The 21,580-nt window shown below is 47.6% G+C and overlaps 2 protein-coding genes across 2 annotated transcripts in view; both read right to left on the bottom strand.

Moving 5' to 3' along the window:
- ABL1 (ABL proto-oncogene 1, non-receptor tyrosine kinase) overlaps positions 1-3,378 on the bottom strand; it is a 120,893-nt gene extending 117,515 nt beyond the window's left edge. The window contains exon 1 of the mRNA XM_005293330.5: positions 1,527-3,378. Coding sequence (XP_005293387.2) covers positions 1,527-1,662 — 136 coding nt within the window. The 5' untranslated portion in view covers positions 1,663-3,378. The remainder of the gene's footprint in view (positions 1-1,526) is intronic.
- A 4,301-nt stretch (positions 3,379-7,679) lies between these two features.
- On the bottom strand, positions 7,680-19,638 carry EXOSC2 (exosome component 2). The gene is made up of 9 exons (XM_005293332.4): positions 19,387-19,638; positions 18,222-18,323; positions 14,789-14,834; positions 14,019-14,108; positions 13,052-13,117; positions 12,036-12,104; positions 10,987-11,163; positions 9,698-9,826; positions 7,680-8,615 (listed from the first exon to the last, which is right to left on the bottom strand). The coding sequence occupies exons 1-9, from the start codon at positions 19,509-19,511 to the stop codon at positions 8,535-8,537; spliced, it is 885 nt and encodes a 294-aa protein (XP_005293389.2). The 5' UTR covers positions 19,512-19,638; the 3' UTR covers positions 7,680-8,534.
- Between the last annotated feature and the right edge of the window lie 1,942 nt (positions 19,639-21,580).

The following is a 21,580-nucleotide window of genomic DNA, read 5'->3' as shown; positions in this document are numbered from 1 at the left end:
AGTGTGTTACTTGCAGTTTAGTGCTCTGTTTCTCGCTCCAACCCATCTAAGCTTGAAGCTCTGTATAGAGAAGCACAGAGGCAACAGAGATGGGGCAGATGTGTATATTTGATTAAAAATTAATAAAATACTTGGTTTGGAGTGTTTCTGCAGTGGGAACAGGCCACTGATACCACAGCTGTCATAGACTTATCATCCAGCTTCCCAAGAATTAGCTTCACTTTACAAACAATCAGTGCACAGACACATTGTGGTGGGAAGAGGGGAGAAATACAAATCATTTTTAATCATTGATTATTTTAACACACTCAAAACTTCTACAGCAGCCATCTGGAAATAATACTAAGAATGCTACTGAATTTCCTGAACTCTCTGGGAAATTCAGGATGAAGAATAGTTTCACAAATTAAGTCCCCTTACAAAATAAGTCTCAGGCACATTTATTTTAATAAACTTTTTCACCTGCTATTTAACTGTGTTCCCAGAGAAAGCAAAGCTTTCAAAGTTATCTAATGGCCAAAGATGACAAACACTGGTCTGTTTCATGCCTGAATAAAGTTACCCTGAGTAGAATCAAAATGCTAAATGGCCATGGTCAGAATCATATTTTCAAGCCTAAGAAAGCAGTTTGTGGCATGTTGTCTCAGAAGAACTTCTGAATTCAAAGTAAATGCAGCATAGAGATTTAGTAAAAAACATTTCAGCAACATACTTTTCTTTCTGTGTCTGTCTTTTAAACAGGGAACCATAGCTTGAAATCTAATTAAAAAAACTAATTAAAAAATATATTTAAACAGCCCCTGAAACCCACTGCCCCCTTTTTTTTTTTTTGGGGGGGGGGGAGGCTTTAAAAATCACATTTCTCTGTTCCCTGTTACTGGGTGCAAGGCCCACATAAACACAAGGTGACACTAAGCTCCCAGTCCTGCAAGGTGCTTCACACAGGCTAACACCTCTGCTTCCATGAGCATCATAATACAGGCCTCACCGGCTACCTAGGAGCACAATGAAACTGAGCATCCACAAAAGTTGTCAAATACACAAAGTAAAAAACAAAAAAAGCAGTTCTCTTTGTCTTAGGTGTTACTACTATAGTAAATACAAGTGTCTCAACAGAAGCGTGATATTTCAGTTGCCCTTTAAATAGATGCAAAAAAGATTAGTCATGACATTAAGCATAGCATCCTCACTAGAGTCAATTGGTCCAAATTGTTCACAAACAAAATTCAAAGGATTTAAAATAAAAAAAAAAAGTTTCTAAAATGTCTGCCCTGGATAACATTATGAAGAAGTTGCTTTCCCTGCAGTTAGCTATATAAGAATGCCCACTGGGGTTTCACAAAACTGGGAAACAGCAACATCTTACCAGCTGATCATACAGAGGGGTCACCAGCAACCTTAGGGAGCAGAAGAGGAAAGACACAACAGCTAATACCCTTCTTTTTAAAACCATTTCATACAATTTAACAAAATACTAATTTGCAGGCTAACTACAAATCAAACGGGACACCAATCAAAACACCTACCATGTTCCACGAAGACATTGCAATGTGGGCCTCCATGCCTAGATGATTCTTTCTTCCCTGCTCCTTTGATAAAGTGCAGGGCAGGCAGACTTGGCCTCCTCTGGTCCCCAAGAACTTTTCCAGGCTGCTGCCCCATAAAGTAACGATAGGCAATCTTTCCCAGGACAAGAAGGGTGTGGAGACGGAGATCCCTGATCTTCCAGGTTGGCAGAGAATTTGGAAGTAAAATAATATTTTAGACGTGTGCGTTTGTTGCGTTTACTGCATCAGCAAACGGATCACTTTAAGCAGAGAGTTCACTCAGCTGCACAGATTCTTTCTACACTTTAAAAACTGCAACAAGACTCTTCAGGTGGCTTTATGCAAAGCTGTGAGTTATAAGATGTTCCATTTACTTAGCAGCTACAACAAGTGTTCCCAAAGTTTCAAGTTCTTGTCTGTAATGAGTCTTCCACTGAGTAAATGGGAACTAGTTCATCTTACCAATAAGAAAACCACATATAGGGTCACCCAGGCAGGAAATAGTCATTCCCATTGCAATCAGTGTCAAGGTTTCTTTTTTTCCTTTTCTTTTGCATAGCACTTAGTTAATAAAGGCCAAAAAGCCAGTGATTTGGCTTCAAGTATTACTAAAGTCGGAGAGAGTCAAGTGTGTTAGAGTCATTTTAGATTTCCAAACAAGGTGCAGACAGTTCAAAGTCTTTGAGGATCCATAATGACTTTTGAGTGAGGTGGATGTTTCAGTGAAACTTGCAGTCATCCAAGCCCAACAGATCTGCCTTCTCCGAGAACAAGTTTTCTGCCACTCTTACCACTGCTACCTCTCCGACGCTCTGGGCAAAGTGAAGCAGGTGATGGGGCACTTCAGGATCATTTTGGAACAGAAGCAATAACAATCATCACGATAACATGGTTAACGAATTACCCATCTGCACCAGCTTGCTGCTTATAAGGCAGAGAAGCCAACCCTGGCTTGTTCCTTATTGTTTCATGAAGGACATAGATGCCACTCTACTCAGGCCATTCGATGCTGGTGGCAGGAAAGCGCCGTTAGTCCAGTGATGCTCTCCAGGAGGAAGGTTTCTGCACAGTAGCCAGAAAAGGTCAAGCTGAGGTGACCGGGCAGGCTTCATCCCAATTGGGGAGCTTAACACTTTGAAAGGCCTGCTTGGTGAGTTATAGCAAGGCTATGGCTTCTGATCATCCCAAATCTTGGCAAGGGAATTAGAGAGGCCAAGAACCCTAATCCCCACATGCCCTGAATGGTCCCAGGGGCCAGAATAATGGTGTGGGGAGGAACTCCAATACGACAAGGGGCAGAAACCTCGGGGAGAGGGTGTCAAACCCCAGTCTGGGCTGGGGGGAGGAAAGAAAGAGGACGCTCAGCGCTGGTGGGGGAGAGGGGAGATCAAACACCCCGGGGGGGGGGGGATAGAGAGGAATCAAAGCGGGGGGTCAAGGCCTAGTCTGAGGAGGGAGGAAGCCCCTTGGTGTGGAGGACAGGGCAGGGTTTAAGCCCCAGTCTGGGGGGAGGGAACCCCAGAGGGATGGGGGCAGGGCTGCCGTCTGGGGGGAGCGGGGGCACTGACGGGTGAGGCGGGCTAAGGGGCCGGGGCCCCCCCTGGGGCGGCTGCGAGTTCCCGGCTCCCCCCGGCCAGTCACATCCCCGCCCTGCCTCCGGCCAGCCGCCGCCTGCCGCCTCCCGGCCGGCTCGCCGCCGCGGGGCTCTCACCGGCACCGGGCGGGGGGGGAGGGGGGAGTCCGCTCCCGGCTCGGTCAGGGAGAGAGGAGCCCCCGGCACACGGCGGCCATGACGGGAACCTGCTGGCGCCCGAGCGAGGCTGCGAGGGGCGGGGCACGCAGCGGGCGGGGGCGGGGCAGGGAAGGGGCGGGGGCGGGGCGAAGGAAGGGGAGGAGGGGTGAGAGAAGTGGGGAAGGGGAGGAGGTAACAGAAGGGGGAGGGGAGGTGGCGCGGGGGGGAGGGAGACCAGAGTCGATAGGGAGGAACTGTACCACAGTCCCCCCTCAGTTTGGGGAGGGGGTCTCTAGTGGGAGTGACCCCCCACCACCACTTTACCATTCCTATGGGACCTTGAGCAAGTGCATGTCAAACTATCCCATGCCTCTGTTTCCCCACCTGTAGAATAGGGACAATACCACTTCCTTCCTTTCCCCCTTTGGCTGGCGGGGGGGATTAGATTGTAAGATGTGTGGGGGAAGGACTTTTGCTATGTGTTCACACAGCGCCCAGCACAACGGTGGGCTCCTGCTTGCCAGACACCTCCTTACAGACCTACTCTGAGCCTTCCTCTCTGACATTATACTTACCCAGGTGCGTGCCATGTTGACGTTGCTCTCAGAGAGTACTTGGCACTGCACAGGATCAGGCCCACTGAGTGGGCCTAATTACAATAAACCTAATTACATAAGCAGTAATGATCATTTGTTTTCAATGGTGCCCACTGTTCTCTATGTCTACTCACTCAATGCTGTTCCTGTCTGCTCCTCCAGGCAACCCCATGCAACTCCACTCCTCCTGGCAATTCTCGCTCAGACTGCTCCCCAGGTTGAATCTTTCATCTGACCCATCGTACTTGCTGGCTCACTGCTCCCTCAAAGGACTTGTCTACATGGGGAAATTGACCAGAACAACTATTGCAGAATAAACTATTCCAGAAGAACTCCCCCTGTGAACACTGTTATGCTGGAAAAAGATTGCCTTCTTCTGATTTAGCATAGTCCATTTTGGAAGTGGATTAAGCTAAACCAGGAAAAGACATTCTTATATTTCAAGGAAAAAGAACATCCATACAGGGAGTTACTGCAGAATAGCTATCCTGTTTTAAATTCACCTTCTACTTCATTCTGGGACAACTTCCCTGTGTAGACAAGCCATAAATGTCACCTTCTCCCATTAGGTTACAACTGACTCTGTAAAATGACTAACCCCATCTATGTTGTCTACCATGTACCAACAAATTCCATTGTATCCCACCACATTCTACCCATTATTCCCTGTAATTCTGTCTTGGGCATCTGGCAACATGAGCTTTCCTCCCTTGATTTAGAGATCTCAATGAAGTCCTGCATGGGATTATTTCTCTTATCTCACTGCTGCTTATTTGCTCTTCCCAGAGGATGGGCTGCAAGCTTGAGGTTTCTTTTCCAAAAGCACAAGTTCAGGAACCTGGCAGCATTCTCTGAATGCAGCCATCCAGCTGATCCCCTTAAGCCAATCTGTTTTTCAATGCTGTTTGCAGAATATATCAATCCTGTTCTTGGCTATTTCAGTCATTTAGACTGTCAACTCCTTGGGGCAGGGACTGCTCCATCTCTGTTTCAGAGAGGGACAAGCACAGCGACAAGTCTCTGAAACAATCCGCTCCGAGTTTTAAACTCTTTGCCCATCCCCCAGGGTAGCCGACAGGGCAGACTCATGGTCCTTCATGAGAAGACAGTGATGGATCCTCGTCCCACGAAGGCTGGGATTTTCAATTGTGCCTAAGGGAGTTAGGTACCCCATTTTAATGGGAGTTGGGCACCTAACAACCTCAGACTCTTTTGAAAATGCCAGCCTAGATTCATCTCCCTCTCAGTGCAAGTGATGGGGAAGGGCAGGAATCAAAAGTGACCTACTCAGATAAGGGAACATGTCGGTTCAGGAATTGAATAAAGAGACTATGTGAACCCCAGAAATGCCCTTTGCAAATAGCCTTCAGGGTTTAGTTATGGGTTGGTGCACTAGCAGGATTTGCATAGACCACTGGAGACCTCTAGCGGCCATTTAGAAAAATATCCGATTATATTTCTTAGAACACATGAAAGGAAATAGCCCCTTACCTGTGCTCATGTGGGTTAGTTACTTGGCTTCATAGTAATTGATATGTTCACACACCTTCACCTGTTTGACATGTCCAAGGAATCTCACTAAGAGCTAGAAACTTCCTCTGCTAAAACCAAAAGGAAACAAAAAGCTCAGATCTGAAACAGACAGGCTGGATTTTTAACTAACTTCTCACCCATCTCTGGCTGTAGATCCATGCATATCAACCTGTGTGACCCACATAGGCATGTGAGAGGGAGATGGGACTGGTGAAAGACAAACTGGAGCATGGAACATGGTCTTATAACATGCAGGCAAAGACATTGCACATTTTCTGTTAGATAGATGCCCTTCCTTGTACTTCCTCTGAAAATTGAGCCTGAACATGGGCCATTTTGATTAGAGAGCCATTCAAGAAGAGGCATCACATGCTCCTTGCTTCCTCCATTCCTGAACCCGAGCCTGCTGGTGACAAGAGGAGGTCCCCTGGTTACAGTAGAAAGATAGTCCTGAGCTCTAAATTCAAGCCAAGCAAGTCAGTCTCCACTGGCACTAATCTCATTTGGAAATTGGTTTCTCTCACATCCTTCAACCAGATTAGCTAAACCACTTTCAAGAAAGGCTTAAGCCCATCTGCACTCCCCCTCCCTCAAAGAACCATTACGGGGTGTAGTGTGAGGTTGCCAGAGGTCCAGAAACATGGCAATATTTTACATTCACATAACAATTTCCAATCAAGCCATGTCTGGATGTCAGCTGACCCAACCCTCCTGGGAGGCAGGGAAGAGCAGTAATTTCATCCCTCAGCCCACTTTTAAACCAGGTTAAGGTGCTGAACGTGGTTTAAAAGCAGAGAGACTAGATAAGGATACAGGGTAGAATGTGGGTAATTCACCTGGCCTCCTTTTACTTGAGTCAATCCCCTTGGAAAGCAGGAACCATTGCTGAATACTGTCTTGCTACTTATATTGCTCCACACCCAATAGCATTTGAAAGCTACGTACTAAAGCTCGGCAAAAAATCCCCCAACTCCCTCCCTCCAGCAACAAACAAAATCTTGACTCAGTGACTTGGGTAAAAAAATACAATCTGCTATCATACAAGGAACAGAAATGCTGCTAACCAATTCTAACATGCGCAGGGTAACGGTGTAAGGACACCCCTGTGGTTAAGTCTTCTTGGGTTGTTTTTCTCCATGAATACTTGAATGGCAGAGGTGCCTGCATCGTTCACAGGCTGCAGCTTTTAAGGAGGTAATCTCTCCAGACTTTTCTTCCCAGCTGGACGATGTGTTTGCCGCAGTGCGTAGTAGGAAATGTTCTCAAACCTCAGCTGCAGATAGTAGCTCTGGTCGCTCAAGGTTCCTGGGCCTTGTTGCATGGCGTGCGTTACATGGAACAGGCAACATACTCCTTTCACAGCTGTGAGCTGGAAGATGCAATAGAAAGCTTAGTGCAGCAGGCTGAAATTCTGCAAACTTGAGTGGAAACTGCCACCTAGCGCTTAGTGAAAGGCAACTGCAGGGGGCAACGTGAAGGAGATGGAAGGCAAATTGAGGCATATTTCTGGTTCCCATGGAAAGTCTTGGAGCAAAGGCTCCTGCAGGAAAGGGCTCAGCTGAGGATTTTCAATATCAGTATTAGATTAAACGACAAACAGGACAAGTTTCTTGGTTCTATCAATGGCTTTTCACTTTGCAATGGGCCCATCGCAGCCAGAATATCCAAGCACTTTACAAGCCAATTAATTCAGTCTCTGACCCCCCTTATGAAACTGGCATCATCCCCACTTTACAGAGAAAACTGAGGCACAGAGAAATGGCAGATAGTGGCCAAACAGGAACCAGAACGCGAGTCTTGACTCAACGTACCCTGCTCTACCCACTAACCTCACACCCTCCTGAGGATCCCAGGGAGGACCCACATTTTAAGGGGTGAGGTGTCCTCCCACCTCCCTTAGGATGGCACGGATGGTCTTGACCTAATTCCCCCAGGGATCTCAGGGAAGCAACTACTGTGTAGGAGCCACTGCAAGCAAGGCCACGCTGAGCACACGAACACCACACAGGAGTACCATGCGGGGCAAGATGCCCCGTGGAGGGAGGTGGGCAAAGTCTTGATGGAGAGTGGAGGGAAAGGCAGCCAGCAACACCTTAGCAAGGGATGCTTCAGCCACTTCTGCACAGGCAGGATGAAGAGATGGGACCCAGCAGGACGTAGTGCGGCCACTGATGTCCTTGTACAGGAAGGCCTTGACCTCAGAGTGGTTCCTTAGTGAGACCCAGTTCATCATGGTGGGACACAAGCTCATCCAAACAAACGACTCTCAGATTCTCTCTCAAAAACCATTCTTTATTGAAGATTTAAAAAAAAAAAACCTCTAGTAGGAAACAACAGCTAAATCCTTCACGACCAGAGGAGCTCACAGTATCAGACCTACAAAATAAAACGCTTGGGATCATCACTTCCACGCATGGGATGGGAAGACGCCTTTTGCTCTGGAGGATCAAGGCACCTTGCCTGACTACTACCTATGGGCACTCAATATGCAGTGAGATGGCCACCCAGCACCAGCGGGTTTTTGTACCATTCTATGAGCTATAGTGTAAGCACAGAAAATGCAAGAACTGAACATCCAAATCCAGTGTGTGTTTGGAAGGGGGCAGAGAGATCCGCACAGCACGCTGACATAACCATTCACAGGCTTGGCAACGAGTCCTGTCCTTTGGAGATGGGTAGCCGCAATGTGGGTCTTGAGGGGTAAAATGTGCATCTTGAATAAAGGACACATTGGCAGAGCTCCTATCACTGTCAAGGTCAACCACTAACCCGATCTTGGTGGGGGTGAGGGAGGAGAAACCATAAGGCAAAACAAAAATATGTTGTTTCCTCTGTCCTCTAACAACGTGGACCACGTTAGGGGCACTTTAGAAGCACATTGCCCACCATGGCAACTAGTCTAGCGAGCTACGTCCCAGTGGCAGCTGCTCTTCACAAAGACCATACGTCCAGTCTGCAGGTTGAGGGGTTTACACTGCCCTACAAACCAAAGGAATCCGGAAGTGAGACAGGGAGAGTCAGGTATTTTCTGAGCTCTGGAAAGACATTTAGGGGGTTGGGGCGATGCAGGAAGTTGGGGAGTCAATGCTGCTTTGGTGGGACTCCAAGCTGCCATGTCTCCTTCCCTCAACCCTCCAGTTCCAACAACCTCTGCCGGGTCTCCAGCACAATCTCCTGCATCACCTCTGGTTTGAGAACGTCCTTGATCTGCAGTGAAAAGGAGAAGAGCAACGTTTGCAGTTGTGACCCCCCACACATGAAGTGGACGAGGCCCTGCCAGGTGCACAGGGCAATGAACTGCAGGCAGGGGTTAATGCAGCATATGGAAACACCGGGGGCTGTGGCCCAAGCAGACTCGCTCTACTGGCAACAATCCCGACAGATGCCCCAAGTCCTGACAGCAAACTTACCCAGGAGAAGGGAACTAAGTGAGTCGTGCCTAGTCTCTCAGGGATGGTCTAGATAATATTTAGTTCTGCCACGAGTGCAGGGGACTAGAGTAGAAGACCTCTCAAGGTCCCTTCCAGTCCTATGATTCTATACCTACTGAGGAGTTGAGGGCACAGAGACACCACAACCCTTCCGAAATCATATGCTTCGGTACTTAAGAAGGACCATTATATTGAAGGTGGAGCTTGACTGCATGTCCCATCGTGCCTGGGAGGCTGACACCGGACATGAAAGCAGGAGACCTTTTAAGTCTCTGTCTGTTTGGTGAGGACAGGAGAACAACGAAGGCTTGTTGATGGGATCTCAGTGATAGCATATGGCATTAAAATCATTAACAAATCATGGGGCAAAGGGGTGTTGACTGCACCATATCCAGCTACAGAAAGTCTAGCACCAGGAACCTTCCAGCATTGGCAGGGGATGTGCATATGGGAAAGAGAAGACAAAACTCTGACCTTCCATTGTATGTGAGACACCTCCTCCTCACCTCACCCTACCCTGGTGCAATTCCAAACCCTGGTTTGACCGGGATCAGAGAGGAAGGGGCTGTTCTTTCACCCAGGGAAGAAAACTTGTCATTGCTAGTGAAGGAGATAGTTGTTTCTATAGAGCCCAAGTTGAACATTACCTGATGTAGGGATTTTCAACCCATCCCCATCCCAACCTTTCCACAGCTATCTGCTTCACGCTACGACAGAGGACATCATATTGCCGCTTACGACAAGGATCTTCTGGGTGGATCCCAGGAAATGAAATCATGCACTGTCCTACTGGCTTTGGGGTAAAGTAGTGTGGCCTGTGCAGCAGGGAGTGAAGAAAGCAGCAACTGGACTCAATACCTGATGGGGAAGGGAGGCCTCGTAGCAGTACACAATGCTGGTGTCGTAGAGCATCAGCTTCTGAGCAACCAGAGCCAGGATGCAGTTCCGGAGTCGTGAGATTACCTCCTGGTCATGTAAGGAGACTGGCTGACAGGGAAGCAAGGATAAAAAGGAAAAGACACGGAATGTGAGAAAGGGATGAATTTGCAAGGAAATACTGGAGGTCTAGGACAATGCAAGCGTCACTCCAAACCTAAAACCTCATCCAGTTACTTGCATCATCTACGTAATACAACTTCTCTCCCTGAGAGTGAATTCAAATGTCTAAGGCGACAAGGGAACTAGTGATTAGAGCAAGGACTGGGAGCCAGGAATCTTGGGTTCTTTCCACACTGCCAGGTAAGGAATGTGGTCTATCAGTTCTGGTCAACAGCTACTCAATGCCCATGATATGCTCCACTATAAAAGAAGCCTGGATGTTCAGACAGACAACTCTTTGTCTGAAGATTCCCCCAATTCCCCATCTGTACCTCCCTCCACTTCCCCACCTAAAACTCCACGTCTCGGGCACTGTTCTGCCATCCAAAAGTGGAACTGCAGCTTTTTGTAGCCCACTGACGCTGTTCCTTACATTGGCTGAGTGCGCCATGCCTGCAGCACACACCAGAGGGACGAGAGAGATCAGGACCGAGCACTAAACCCGGGCGTCCCACAGGGCAGCACAGACTATGACCATGAAGCTACGCAGCTGTCTGTGCAAGGAAGAGTCCCTGGCCATCTCCCCACACAGGCCAACTCACTCCACACAGGCAGTACTAATGGAACAGTCCAGTGTTTCAGCGAGGATGCATGCGGTTTGCTGGTCAATATTAAAGAGCGAGGAATTCGGCTAGCAGTTCACCGTGCGTTAGGTATATGAACAAATCACAGAGATGCTGACTGAGCCACGTGTGGTGGTTCCCTTCCTTGTTTCCAACTGCTAATTCACACTAGCAGACAGCTACGGATATAAATATTTCCTTATTGTGTTCCACATAAAAGCAACTGCTGTCGTGTCCCCCGGGGCATTCCGTGATTGTGAACAGAAGGGGAGATGCTGCGGTGACAATCTCTTTATTCAGGTGTGGGCCATGCTATGAAATGTGAGAGAGCCCTTAGGTAAGCACTTTCCCTGGACACGGGTTCCCTTTACCGTGGATACCAGGGTCCTGTTGCTTGGTGCCAGGCTGTTGAAATACAGCTTGATAAAGAGGCCTTTTGACGAGCAACTAACGAACCCAACCACCGCTGAAGCACTGTTTCCTCACCTCCAGATTGGTGACAAAGCCCCCTGCCTCTTCATCCTTCTGCTCGGGCGTTGGGTAGATCCAGATGAAGCCGTTGTTGCCAAGGATCACAGAGGCGCCACAGGGCAGATCATGGAAGTGAGTCTTCTGGCGTTTCACGAGGGAGGGAGAGACCTGAACAAGCACACCCTGGCCAAGCTGAAGAGGAGAGTGACACTTCACGTGAGAGGGGTGTGGCCTGACCACTGACACCAACTCCATTGGTGGTCTGGGAGCCAACCAACTTCAACTCAGTGCTTTGCTGTCCCCATCTGGGAAATGGGGATATCAACCCTGCCTGCCTCCAGCGTGCTGGGAGGGTTAACTAATGCCCAGGCAGCGCTTTGAAGACACAGTGTTATGGAAGTATTCAGTGAGAGAAACCAGAATATATCATGATCATACCAACACGCCATCCAGCCTTCCCAAAAGGCAAAGAATGAGAGAGGCTCCATTTAGCGGCACATTTGATCCAATCGCCGTCCTTCACCCTTTGTACAGTAATCCCGCTCCGCTTTCAGCTTTGAAGTGCTAATATCCCGGATCTGATAACCCTGAACTGCAGCCTAAGTACAAACGGCCCATTGGCTTATTTCAACACTCAAGACCAAAGATAAATGCCAGGCACATAAAGCCCCAGAGTCCTGGGGCAAGATAGAGAAGGAAAAGTCACAGGCGGTTCTGGGCAGGAAGAGCTATCAGGAAGTTTCAGCCAAGGGCGATTTCTCCCCAGGGTTCTGATACCCAGAAGGGGTTCACAATCTGTAATTGCTGATAGGGAGGGTTAAAGGGCAAATGGACAAGATTCATTTCACACTGGGGGGACTCTGCATTTTATTTCACTTTGGGCCCCGGTCCCTTCATCTTCCCAGCCTGAAGATAAAGGTTAGTAACCATATCTTGTTCTTATCTAGAACCCTTCATGCTGAAGGACCCCTCACTCGGGAGTCAACTCTGCTCTCAGTTACGCTGGTGTACAGCTGTACAAATTCCAGTGACAAGGAAAAGTAGCAGTCTGCTCGGTACCTCACCTTCCCATATTTCAGACTCCGCGTGTGCAGTGATACAGCCCCATCAGAAAATACTGCCTGGACTTCTGCCTGGTAGTGCTGCTTAAGGAAAAGAGAAGTCTGCTTCCAACCAGCCCCACCAGCCTTCATTCCCCCACCTCCCATCCCTCCCACTGTGCAACCCCCAAATGAAATATTCAGGTGGAGTTTCCCTTTATCCCATAGTTTTCCACCAATCTCCAGCATTGCTGTCTGATGGCACTTTCCTTGTCATTTCAGGCCAGCCTAGGGGCTCAAAGCTCAGTCTTTTTTCTCGGCCTGGTAGCCTCACACAGGACCATGCAATACTGGCTACGGAGTGACAAAGTGGCATATCTGCCCCCAAGACAACACAGGCCCACAAGCCCAGGTCCATCCCCCAGCTAGCACACCAACAATTAGTCCTTGGGAAGTGGGGAGGGAGGGCAAATGTGCAGAAGAAGCAAACTGGAGGTGAAGGATTTGGGGAACAGCATCCAGACCGGGAGTAAGATCAGCCTGATAAGCCTGGGAGACCGCCAGATAAGACAAATTATAAAGTCTAAGATTGAGTGTCTCTCACAATGGTCAGCAGATGATCTCTGCCTTCAGGGATGGTGTATGAAAGTTGTTCCCCTCCAGCAGCCATCCTAGGACAGATGCTTCCTTCAAGCAAGTATCCCAGAACAGGATTAGAGCCTCATGGAGAGGCTGTCCAGTGCTCCTGACCATGATACACCTACTGTTTAGGCAAAAATGGGACCTAAAGCCAGACAGAACTGGGGAGGCAGACAAATGTCAGGTGGAAACAAAGGTGAGTATAAACACCCTTCATGTCCTGCCTTCCTGTCCCACCTATTTCAGTCAGTGGTGGAGGAGAGAACTCGTGGATCAGGTCACACATATGAAGAAAGACAGCTCATGTTCTGATTAACAGAGAGAGTTAATCTGCCGACATTTGGTTATCCACCAAAGACCCTCAGAGATCTCCTGCCTAAATGCAAATGAAGGAAGGATACACTGATAAGATCCCCTTCCTGTAGATAGTCCCTCATTGCAAGCTCATCCTCCGCTGATCTCCTCCTCTGAAAAGCACAAAGGGAGGAAAAGTTATGTGAAAAAGTAACTGATCACCATCCATTTTAATTCCGCCCACCTCTCAAAGCTCTGCCACCACAAGCTAGGGGGCACGGCTTCTTAGACCAGCAGGTAGAGCACCTGTCCTTCAGTTCTAATCCTACCACCTGCTTCTTTCTATAGATCAAGGGATACCCAATCAAAATGTGTCCAGCAGTAGGGTAAGGCACTGGAGAATATACTGTAGGAACAATCCTGCCTGGCCAGGATGAGGGCAGCTGATTGGATGGGACCCAATACGTCTCTTCTATCTCAGAGTGCCACGATTCCCATAACCCAGAAGTGTAAAACATGCAACAGCTACATGAACAGATGCACGTCTACACGTCAAGCTGGGAATGGGATTCTGAGCTTGAGCAGACATACCTGTGTTAGCTCTGATTGAGCTAACATGCTAAAAATGCAGCACGAGCAACAGGAGGGGCCACCTGGCCCAAGTACATACCTAGTGCCTCTGGCAGGCACGCACTCAAGGCTGCTGCAGCTACACACTATTTTTAGCATGCTAGCTTGATCAGGGCGAACGTGGGTATGTCTCCCCCCAGCTGCGCATTACATCTCCAGCTTCAAGTGTAGTCCTACCCACTGAGGGTATCAGTATGTAGAAGGAATGACACTTGATGGGATGAGCTGCCTTCGTGCAGAAGGTCCTGGAAAGAGGTACAGCAGATTAACCTGCAGACTTGCACGCATAGATGAATTAGCTGGGCACCAATGTTGCACTTGAACAGCAACTGAGGAAAGAGACACACAGCCTTGCAGCTCATCTCAGCGCCTAGCTCCTCACATCTGCTGCCGTTGAGCAGCAAGAAAGTAATCCAGCAACACACTATTTGGGATTTCACTCACCAGCTCCCCTCCTGGTAGGTTCATGGATGAGAGAAGCAAGACTGAATCCAGCCTGGCGTTGGTCTCCACCTTCCATCGTTTCTGCTGAACCTGAGTGGGAGGTAAGAGAAATTCCTCTGTTATTCTGAAACATCAAGCATGTGCTTACCAGTGGAGCAGGACTTTCAATGGCCAGTAGAACCACAGTCCCCACCAATCCACACCAACCGAAGAACTTCATGAAGAGGAGTAAGTGACGAGATTTGTCCCGTTCTCTGTGTATGTGAACATACCCCACCTGGTACATACATCCACTAAGAACATTAACAGGGGGTCTCAGGCACAGATGTAGCACACAAAACGACTTTTAACTCAATTTTTAGGACTCCAACTAAATGTTACATTAACAGTCTCCCTTTAATCCAGAAGGCTGATATCATCTCCATTCTACAGATGGGCAATGACTTCCTTAATGTCACACAGCAGCACAGCCTGGAATAGGATTCAGGATCTTAAAAAAGGAAAGTCCAATACAGTACGATGCTGAATTCCCTCAATGCCCAGTGGCAGGCCCTAAAAAGCCTGGATGCTAAGGTGCTGGGCGCACTAGAAATGTCATCCATCAGACACAGACGCACCAATGATAGTCCTATGTTGTCACTACTGAACCGTACTTCTCACTAACACTCTTACATTTTAAATGTAGGACAAGCATAATTCTGGTTTTAGTACGTTGTCAGGGAAAACGAGTCATTGGCAGGAAACAGCGGCTGGGATCTCCTTCGCCTTACCTCTGTGACTCTCCCAACCACAATGTCACCAACTTCCCCGTTATACCTGGGAGCAAGACAAAAAGGGAAATTCTGTTCATGCAAACCTCTTCCCGGACTGGCTCAGATACATCGCTCGACTCAGGTACATGTATCAGCATGACACTGATTAAAAACACAGCATTAAAAAAAAAGCAGGGCCGAGTCATAGCACTGGAGTCTGTGCAAACTGTAGCATCAGTGTTTCCAGTACTAACGTTTATTTCCAGGGATTTGTAATTGGGCTCAATACAGGAGTAAGTGGATGAAATTCTCTGGCCTGTGTCACACAGGTCAGATTAAATGATCTAATGCGAGAAGTATGGGTAATAAGCAGGAAGAACTGGAAGTGCTAATAAATAAATACAACTACGACATTGTTGGCATCACTGAAACTTGGTGGGATAATACACATGATTGGAATGTTGGTGTGGATGGGTACAGCTTGCTCAGGAAGGATAGACGGGAAAAAGGGAGGAGGTGTTGCCTTATATATTAAAAATGTACACACTTGGACTGAAGTGGAGATGGACATAGGAGACAGAAGTGTTGAGAGTCTCTGGGTTAGGCTAAAAGGGGTAAAAAACAAGGGTGATGTCATGCTAGGAGTCTACTACAGGCCACCTAACCAGGTGGAAGAGGTGGATGAGGCTTTTTTTAAACAACTAACAAAATCATCCAAAGCCCAAGATTTGGTGGTGATGGGGGACTTCAACTATCCAAATATATGTTGGGAAAATAACACAGCGGGGCACAGACTATCCAACAAATTCTTGGACTGCATTGTAGACTTTTTATTTCAGAAGGTTGAAAAAGCTACTGGGGGGAAGCTGTTCTAGACTTGATTTTAACAAATAGGGAGGAACTTGTTGAGAATTTGAAAGTAGAAGGCAGCTCAGGTGAAAGTGATCATGAAATCATAGAGTTTGCAATTCTAAGGAAGGGTAGAAGGGAGAACAGCAAAACAGAGACAATGGATTTCAGGAAGGTGGATTTTGGTAAGCTCAGAGAGTTGATAGGTAAGGTCCCATGGGAATCAAGACTGAGGGGAAAAACAACTGAGGAGAGTTGGCAGTTTTTCAAAGGGACACTATTAAGGGCCCAAAAGCAAGCTATTCCGCTGTTTAGGAAAGATAGAAAATGTGGCAAAAGACCACCTTGGCTTAACCACGAGATCTTGCATGATCTAAAAAATAAAAAGGAGTCATATAAAAAATGGAAACTAGGAGAGATTACAAAGGATGAATATAGGCAAACAACACAAGAATGCAGGGGCAAGATTAGAAAGGCAAAGGCACAAAATGAGCTCAAACTAGCTACCGGAATAAAGGGAAACAAGAAGATTTTTTATCAATACGTTAGAAGCAAGAGGAAGACCAAAGACAGGGTAGGCCCACTGCTCAGTGAAGAGGGAGAAACAGTAACAGGAAACTTGGAAATGGCAGAGATGCTTAATGACTTCTTTGTTTCAGTCTTCACCGAGAAGTCTGAAGGAATGCCTAACATAGTGAATGCTAATAGGAATGGGGTAGGTTTAGCAGATAAAATAAAAAAAGAACAAGTTAAAAATCACTTAGAAAAGTTGGATGCCTGCAAGTCACCAGGGCCTGATGAAATGCATCCTAGAATACTCAAGGAGCTAATAGAGGAGGTATCTGAGCCTCTAGCTATTATCTTTGGAAAATCATGGGAGACGGGAGAGATTCCAGAAGACTGGAAAAGGGCAAATATAGTGCCCATCTATAAAAAGGGAAATAAAAACAACCCAGGAAACTACAGACCAGTTAGTTTAACTTCTGTGCCAGAGAAGATAATGGAGCAAGTAATTAAGGAAATCATCTGCAAACACTTGGAAGGTGGTAAGGTGATAGGGAATAGCCAGCATGGATTTGTAAAGAACAAATCGTGTCAAACCAATCTGATAGCTTTCTTTGATAGGATAACGAGTCTTGTGGATAAGGGAGAAGCTGTGGATGTGGTATACCTAGACTTTAGTAAGGCATTTGATACAGTCTCGCATGATATTCTTATCGATAAACTAGGCAAATACAATTTAGATGGGGCTACTATAAGGGGGGTGCATAACCGGCTGGATAACCGTACTCAGAGAGGAGTTATTAATGGTTCCCAATCCTGCTGGAAAGGCATAACAAGTGGGGTTCCGCAGGGGTCTGTTTTGGGACCGGCTCTGTTCAATATCTTCATTAACGACTTCGATATTGGCATAGAAAGTATGCTTATTAAGTTTGCGGATGATACCAAACTGGGAGGGATTGCAACTGCTTTGGAGGACAGGGTCATAATTCAAAATGATCTGGACAAATTGGAGAAATGGTCTGAGTTAAACAGGATGAAGTTTAACAAAGACAAATGCAAAGTGCTCCACTTAGGAAGGAAAAATCAGTTTCACACATACAGAATGGGAAGAGACTGTCTAGGAAGGAGTACGGCAGAAAGGGATCTAGGGGTTATAGTGGACCACAAGCTAAATATGAGTCAACAGTGTGATGCTGTTGCAAAAAAAGCAAACATGATTCTGGGATGTATTAACAGGTGTGTTGTGAGCAAGACACGAGAAGTCATTCTTCCGCTCTACTCTGCTCTGGTTAGGCCTCAGCTGGAGTATTGTGTCCAGTTCTGGGCACCGCATTTCAAGAAAGATGTGGAGAAATTGAAGAGGGTCCAGAGAAGAGCAACAAGAATGATTAAAGGTCTTGAGAACATGACCTATGAAGGAAGGCTGAAAGAATTGGGTTTGTTTAGTTTGGAAAAGAGAAGACAGGGGGGAAGACAGATAGCAGTTTTCAGGTATCTAAAAGGGTGTCATAAGGAGGAGGGAGAAAACTTGTTCACCTTGGCCTCTGAGAATAGAATAAGAAGCAATGGGCTTAAACTGCAGCAAGGGAGATCTAGGTTGGACATTAGGAAAAAGTTCCTAACTGTCAGGGTGGTTAAACACTGGAATAAATTGCCAAGGGAGGTTGTGGAATCTCCATCTCTGGAGATATTTAAGAGTAGGTTAGATTAATGTCTATCAGGGATGGTCTAAACAGTATTTGGTCCTGCCATGCGGGCAGGGAACTGGACTCGATGACCTCTCGAGGTCCCTTTCAGTCCTAGAATCTATGAATGGTCCCTTCTGGTCTAACAATCCATGAATAATATGGTTATGAAATCCACCAATCTGGTGTAGATGGAAGCATTGATCTGATAAAGTCTGACAATTTCTACATTCACCCCAACTCATTTCCAAACATCTCCCACTGTTGGACACACACTGAGACCATCTGTTGGTTTATGCCCACCCGCTCTAAAGTCGTTAAGTGGGAAACGCGGTGCTAGGAATTACACAGAAGGAACATCTGATTTCTAAATAGGTTCAGAAAATGGCTTCTGACTCAAAGCCTGTTCTCACCTGGTTTTCAGAGCTTTGACACAGATCAGTTTGTTCACTCTCTCCACAGCGCCTGCTACCGATGCGACAAGTTTCTCATCTCCCATATACGTGCCATGGCCCCTGCCGAAAAAGAATACATCAAACATCCATCTGCCATCCCGACCACCCTGAGGCTGGCCCACCCACGTTTTTGCATCCCAGGCTTAGAGCAGTCACAGAATTATTAGGAAAAGAGTTCCCAAGTTCCCTAGAATTAAAACAGGAAAGTGAAAGGGGGCTATTTCCCCACCACTCTAGGGCTGAGGTCTGTCTCTCTCTCTACCCGGTTCGCAGCGAAGAGTCTGTAAAATAAAGATACCTGCAGGTGGTGACACAGCTCAGCCTCCATCCTCATGTGCACTAGTGGTCCAGCTTTAAGTGAGACTGATAAGCCCCTTCCCAACACTGCAGATAGGGAGAGTGACTTGGGGCCAGCTCTAAGCATGAGACGAGCAACAGAGTGGGGGCACTGAGAAATTTACAGCCAGATAAAAGAGACCCACCAGACCTCACCCCACTCCTCGCCGGCAAGGTGAGCTGTGGGGGGAAACCAAAGCAGGACAAACAACTGTTCAGGGGTCCCCTGAGTAACCACAATGACTCTTGCTTGCGGCCCCAGCCCCCAGGAGAAGCTGTTTTCTGCAACTCGACTCTGGGGGTAGAAGCAAGGGCAGGGAGGAATGAGCAGCCCCCCAAAAAACCTGGGATTGAAGGAGAACTCCTCTGTTAATTCCCAGTAACCCTTGCCCCTGGGATGTTGTGGGGGAAGAGACCCTATCCCCAAACCCTCGGAACGGGGACAGGGAAGCTGCAACATAGCCCCATTCTGTGCAGTATAAGGGAGCCTGCCCCATAGCCTTAGCTGCTGGGATGGGGGGGGAGAGGGAGGGCTGCCACTGGGATGCAGGGGGGCAAAAGGACCCTGCCCCATAACCCACGCCCTGAGGAAGGGGGCTGGGCTGCATCCTAGCTACATGTCTGGAGGGATAAGGAACCCTGCCCCATAGCCCATGCACTGGGGGCGTGTGGCGGCGCCATAGCCTCAAGTTTGGTGGGACAAGGGACCCTGCCCCACAGCCTCAGTCTCTGAGATGGGGGGGAGGGCCCTACCAGTAGAAGAAGAAATCTGGGAGAGGCCCCTCACCTCATGTAGCCCGTGTCTGTGGTGATCGTGTCCCCGGGAGCCACCAAGTGCTTGTCGCTCCCCTGTGCCAGGCTCTGGACCACCAGCTTGCGGGCCACCGGCAGCCGGATCTCTATTGCCGCCATCTTAAGTCCTGGCAGTTTCCTTCGTAGGCTTCAGTGCCCGTCTGAACCACACGTTCTCTCCGCCATGTCAGTTACTGGCAACCGCGTGCGTGGGAGCTGCCATGTTGACTTGGGGCGCCGCCATCTTGGATGAGGGCCTGGCGGACCTCAGCAGTGACAAGGCTGCGGGAGGCCATATTGGATCCTGGCAGAGAAGGGGAATGGCCTTCACTGCGTTAGGTTCAAAGGAAGGGATAGGTGTTGGACCATGTTTAGTGCTGGCAAGCTGTTTAGGGCTCTGGTGCCCTCCAGGAATATGCTCCCCCCCCTCCAAGACAAGCCACATGTTGGTAATGCCCAGAGACAGTATTTCATCGTGAACACTGCACACTGGCCATAGTAACCGTGGGCATTCGGCATATTCGCCCCCCACACCCACATCCTCTTGGGGCCCACGGGCCCTATACGCCTGGCCAGCACTGGCACAGTGGGCAGCCACCCCCCTGCAGAACTGTGGGAAGCAGCACATCCCTGCTAAACGATGCTGCTGCAGCGGTGTTACCAGCTCTCATGATTTTGTCATGAGTCTCATGCGAATTATTGTTTTCCTTGAAGTCCCAGTTCCTGCAAACCAGATCCCAGAGCACTTAACAACTCATTCATGCACAGGCTCCATTTCAGCTATCCCTGAAACTCAGTCTACTCTGGAACACAGCAGCTGTTTAACAGCTCACAGCATTGCTAAATGAGTGTCTGACTCCGTGGTTCTCAACCTATTTATCATTGTGGGCCGCACATGCAGCTCTCCATGTGTTATGTGGGCCGCATCCACTCTCTCTCTATACTACCTGTATGGCCTAAGGAGGTCACATGGGTTGCAGCTGTGTGCTGATTAGGCCACAAGCATCCCGTGGGTTGAGCACCACTGGTCTGACTGAAACGGCAAGAATTTACTATCTACATGTAGAAAGGAAAAGAAATGTAATATTAAGAGCTAATTTTTTACAACTAAAAAAATCAGCTCTTGTCATTTACCTAGTCATACTGTCACTTAGGGATTTAAGAGAGAGATCATACCAAGGTCATCAGCCAATGCTTCCCATTGCATTAAGCCTAAATGCAGCACAGGCTTCCATCTGGTAAGCGAAATGATCTTCTCCACTCAAGTGGATGGTTATATCAGAGAACAGCTGTTATTATTATTAAATATTTGCACTGTGATAGGACCCCAAGGGACAGGAATTGATTAGGAGAGTGGCTGTTGGGGTATCAAAAGCAGGTCTGCCCCAGAACATTTGTACTGCCTAGAACATGGTATGGTACAAACAGGCCCTATTTGGGATTACAGAGCACTAGCAAATCTTGATCTATGATAGATGGATGCGTATTTGTCTTTAAAGGCCAGGGGATTCCAGAAGGAGGTGGGGATAGTCCTGTGTACCTTTGTGTTAAGTACTGCAGGAGTTATTTTTAATGAATGGAAATTGGGGTTCAACACCCTGTGCTTAAATACATATGAACACCATGTGTCTCTGGCTCTGTGTGTGCACCTGTGCGCAAATTGCTTTTCTCCACATTTTAAAACCATCCTCTTTCAAGATGCAAAGATGGTTATTGAAAATAATCCATGAGGACTGAGCAGTAAATTATGCTCTGTCCAAAATGTGTGAAATAGATGCTAGATTTTAAGGCCAGGAGGGACTATTATAATATGACCTCCTGCATAACACAAGCCACAGAATTTCACCTGGTGATTCCTGCTTCAAGCCCATAACTTTGGTTGAACTGGAGCATATCGTTTAGAAAGGCATCCAATCTTGATTTAAAGACTCCAAGCGATGGAGAATGTACCACTTCCCATGGGAAACTGTTCCAATGGTTGATAATACAGCGCTTGGATCTTTTGTTCATTTCATTCAAACACAAGCTAGGATCCTGAAGACACTAAGGAAGTGAAAAGAAGCAAATTTCAGTGATACCCTCTAGGACAAGCTCCACTATCCCCTTTCCAAGACCAACATTATGCTTTCCTAGATCACAGAGAGAAAGAAAACTCCCAAACAACTCACCTTCTAAATGATAAATGTTCC

Source organism: Chrysemys picta, chromosome 18 (assembly GCF_011386835.1).
Source record: "Chrysemys picta bellii isolate R12L10 chromosome 18, ASM1138683v2, whole genome shotgun sequence".
NCBI lineage: Eukaryota > Metazoa > Chordata > Testudines > Emydidae > Chrysemys > Chrysemys picta.
Note: the sequence above shows the minus strand (reverse complement) of the source record. Positions and strands in the feature narration are given on the sequence as shown.

What these genes read in the sequence shown, in the direction of transcription:
- EXOSC2 (XM_005293332.4), bottom strand. Translation starts at nt 19,511, where the DNA reads ATGGCGGCAATAGAGATCCGGCTGCCGGTGGCCCGCAAGCTGGTGGTC. An exon ending in TGGTTGGGAGAGTCACAGAG is followed by an intron (nt 14,109 to 14,788) that starts GTAAGGCGAAGG and finishes CCTCCCACTCAG; the next exon opens with GTTCAGCAGAAACGATGGAA. An exon ending in AGGCCTCCCTTCCCCATCAG is followed by an intron (nt 8,616 to 9,697) that starts GTATTGAGTCCA and finishes TTTTCACTGCAG; the next exon opens with ATCAAGGACGTTCTCAAACC.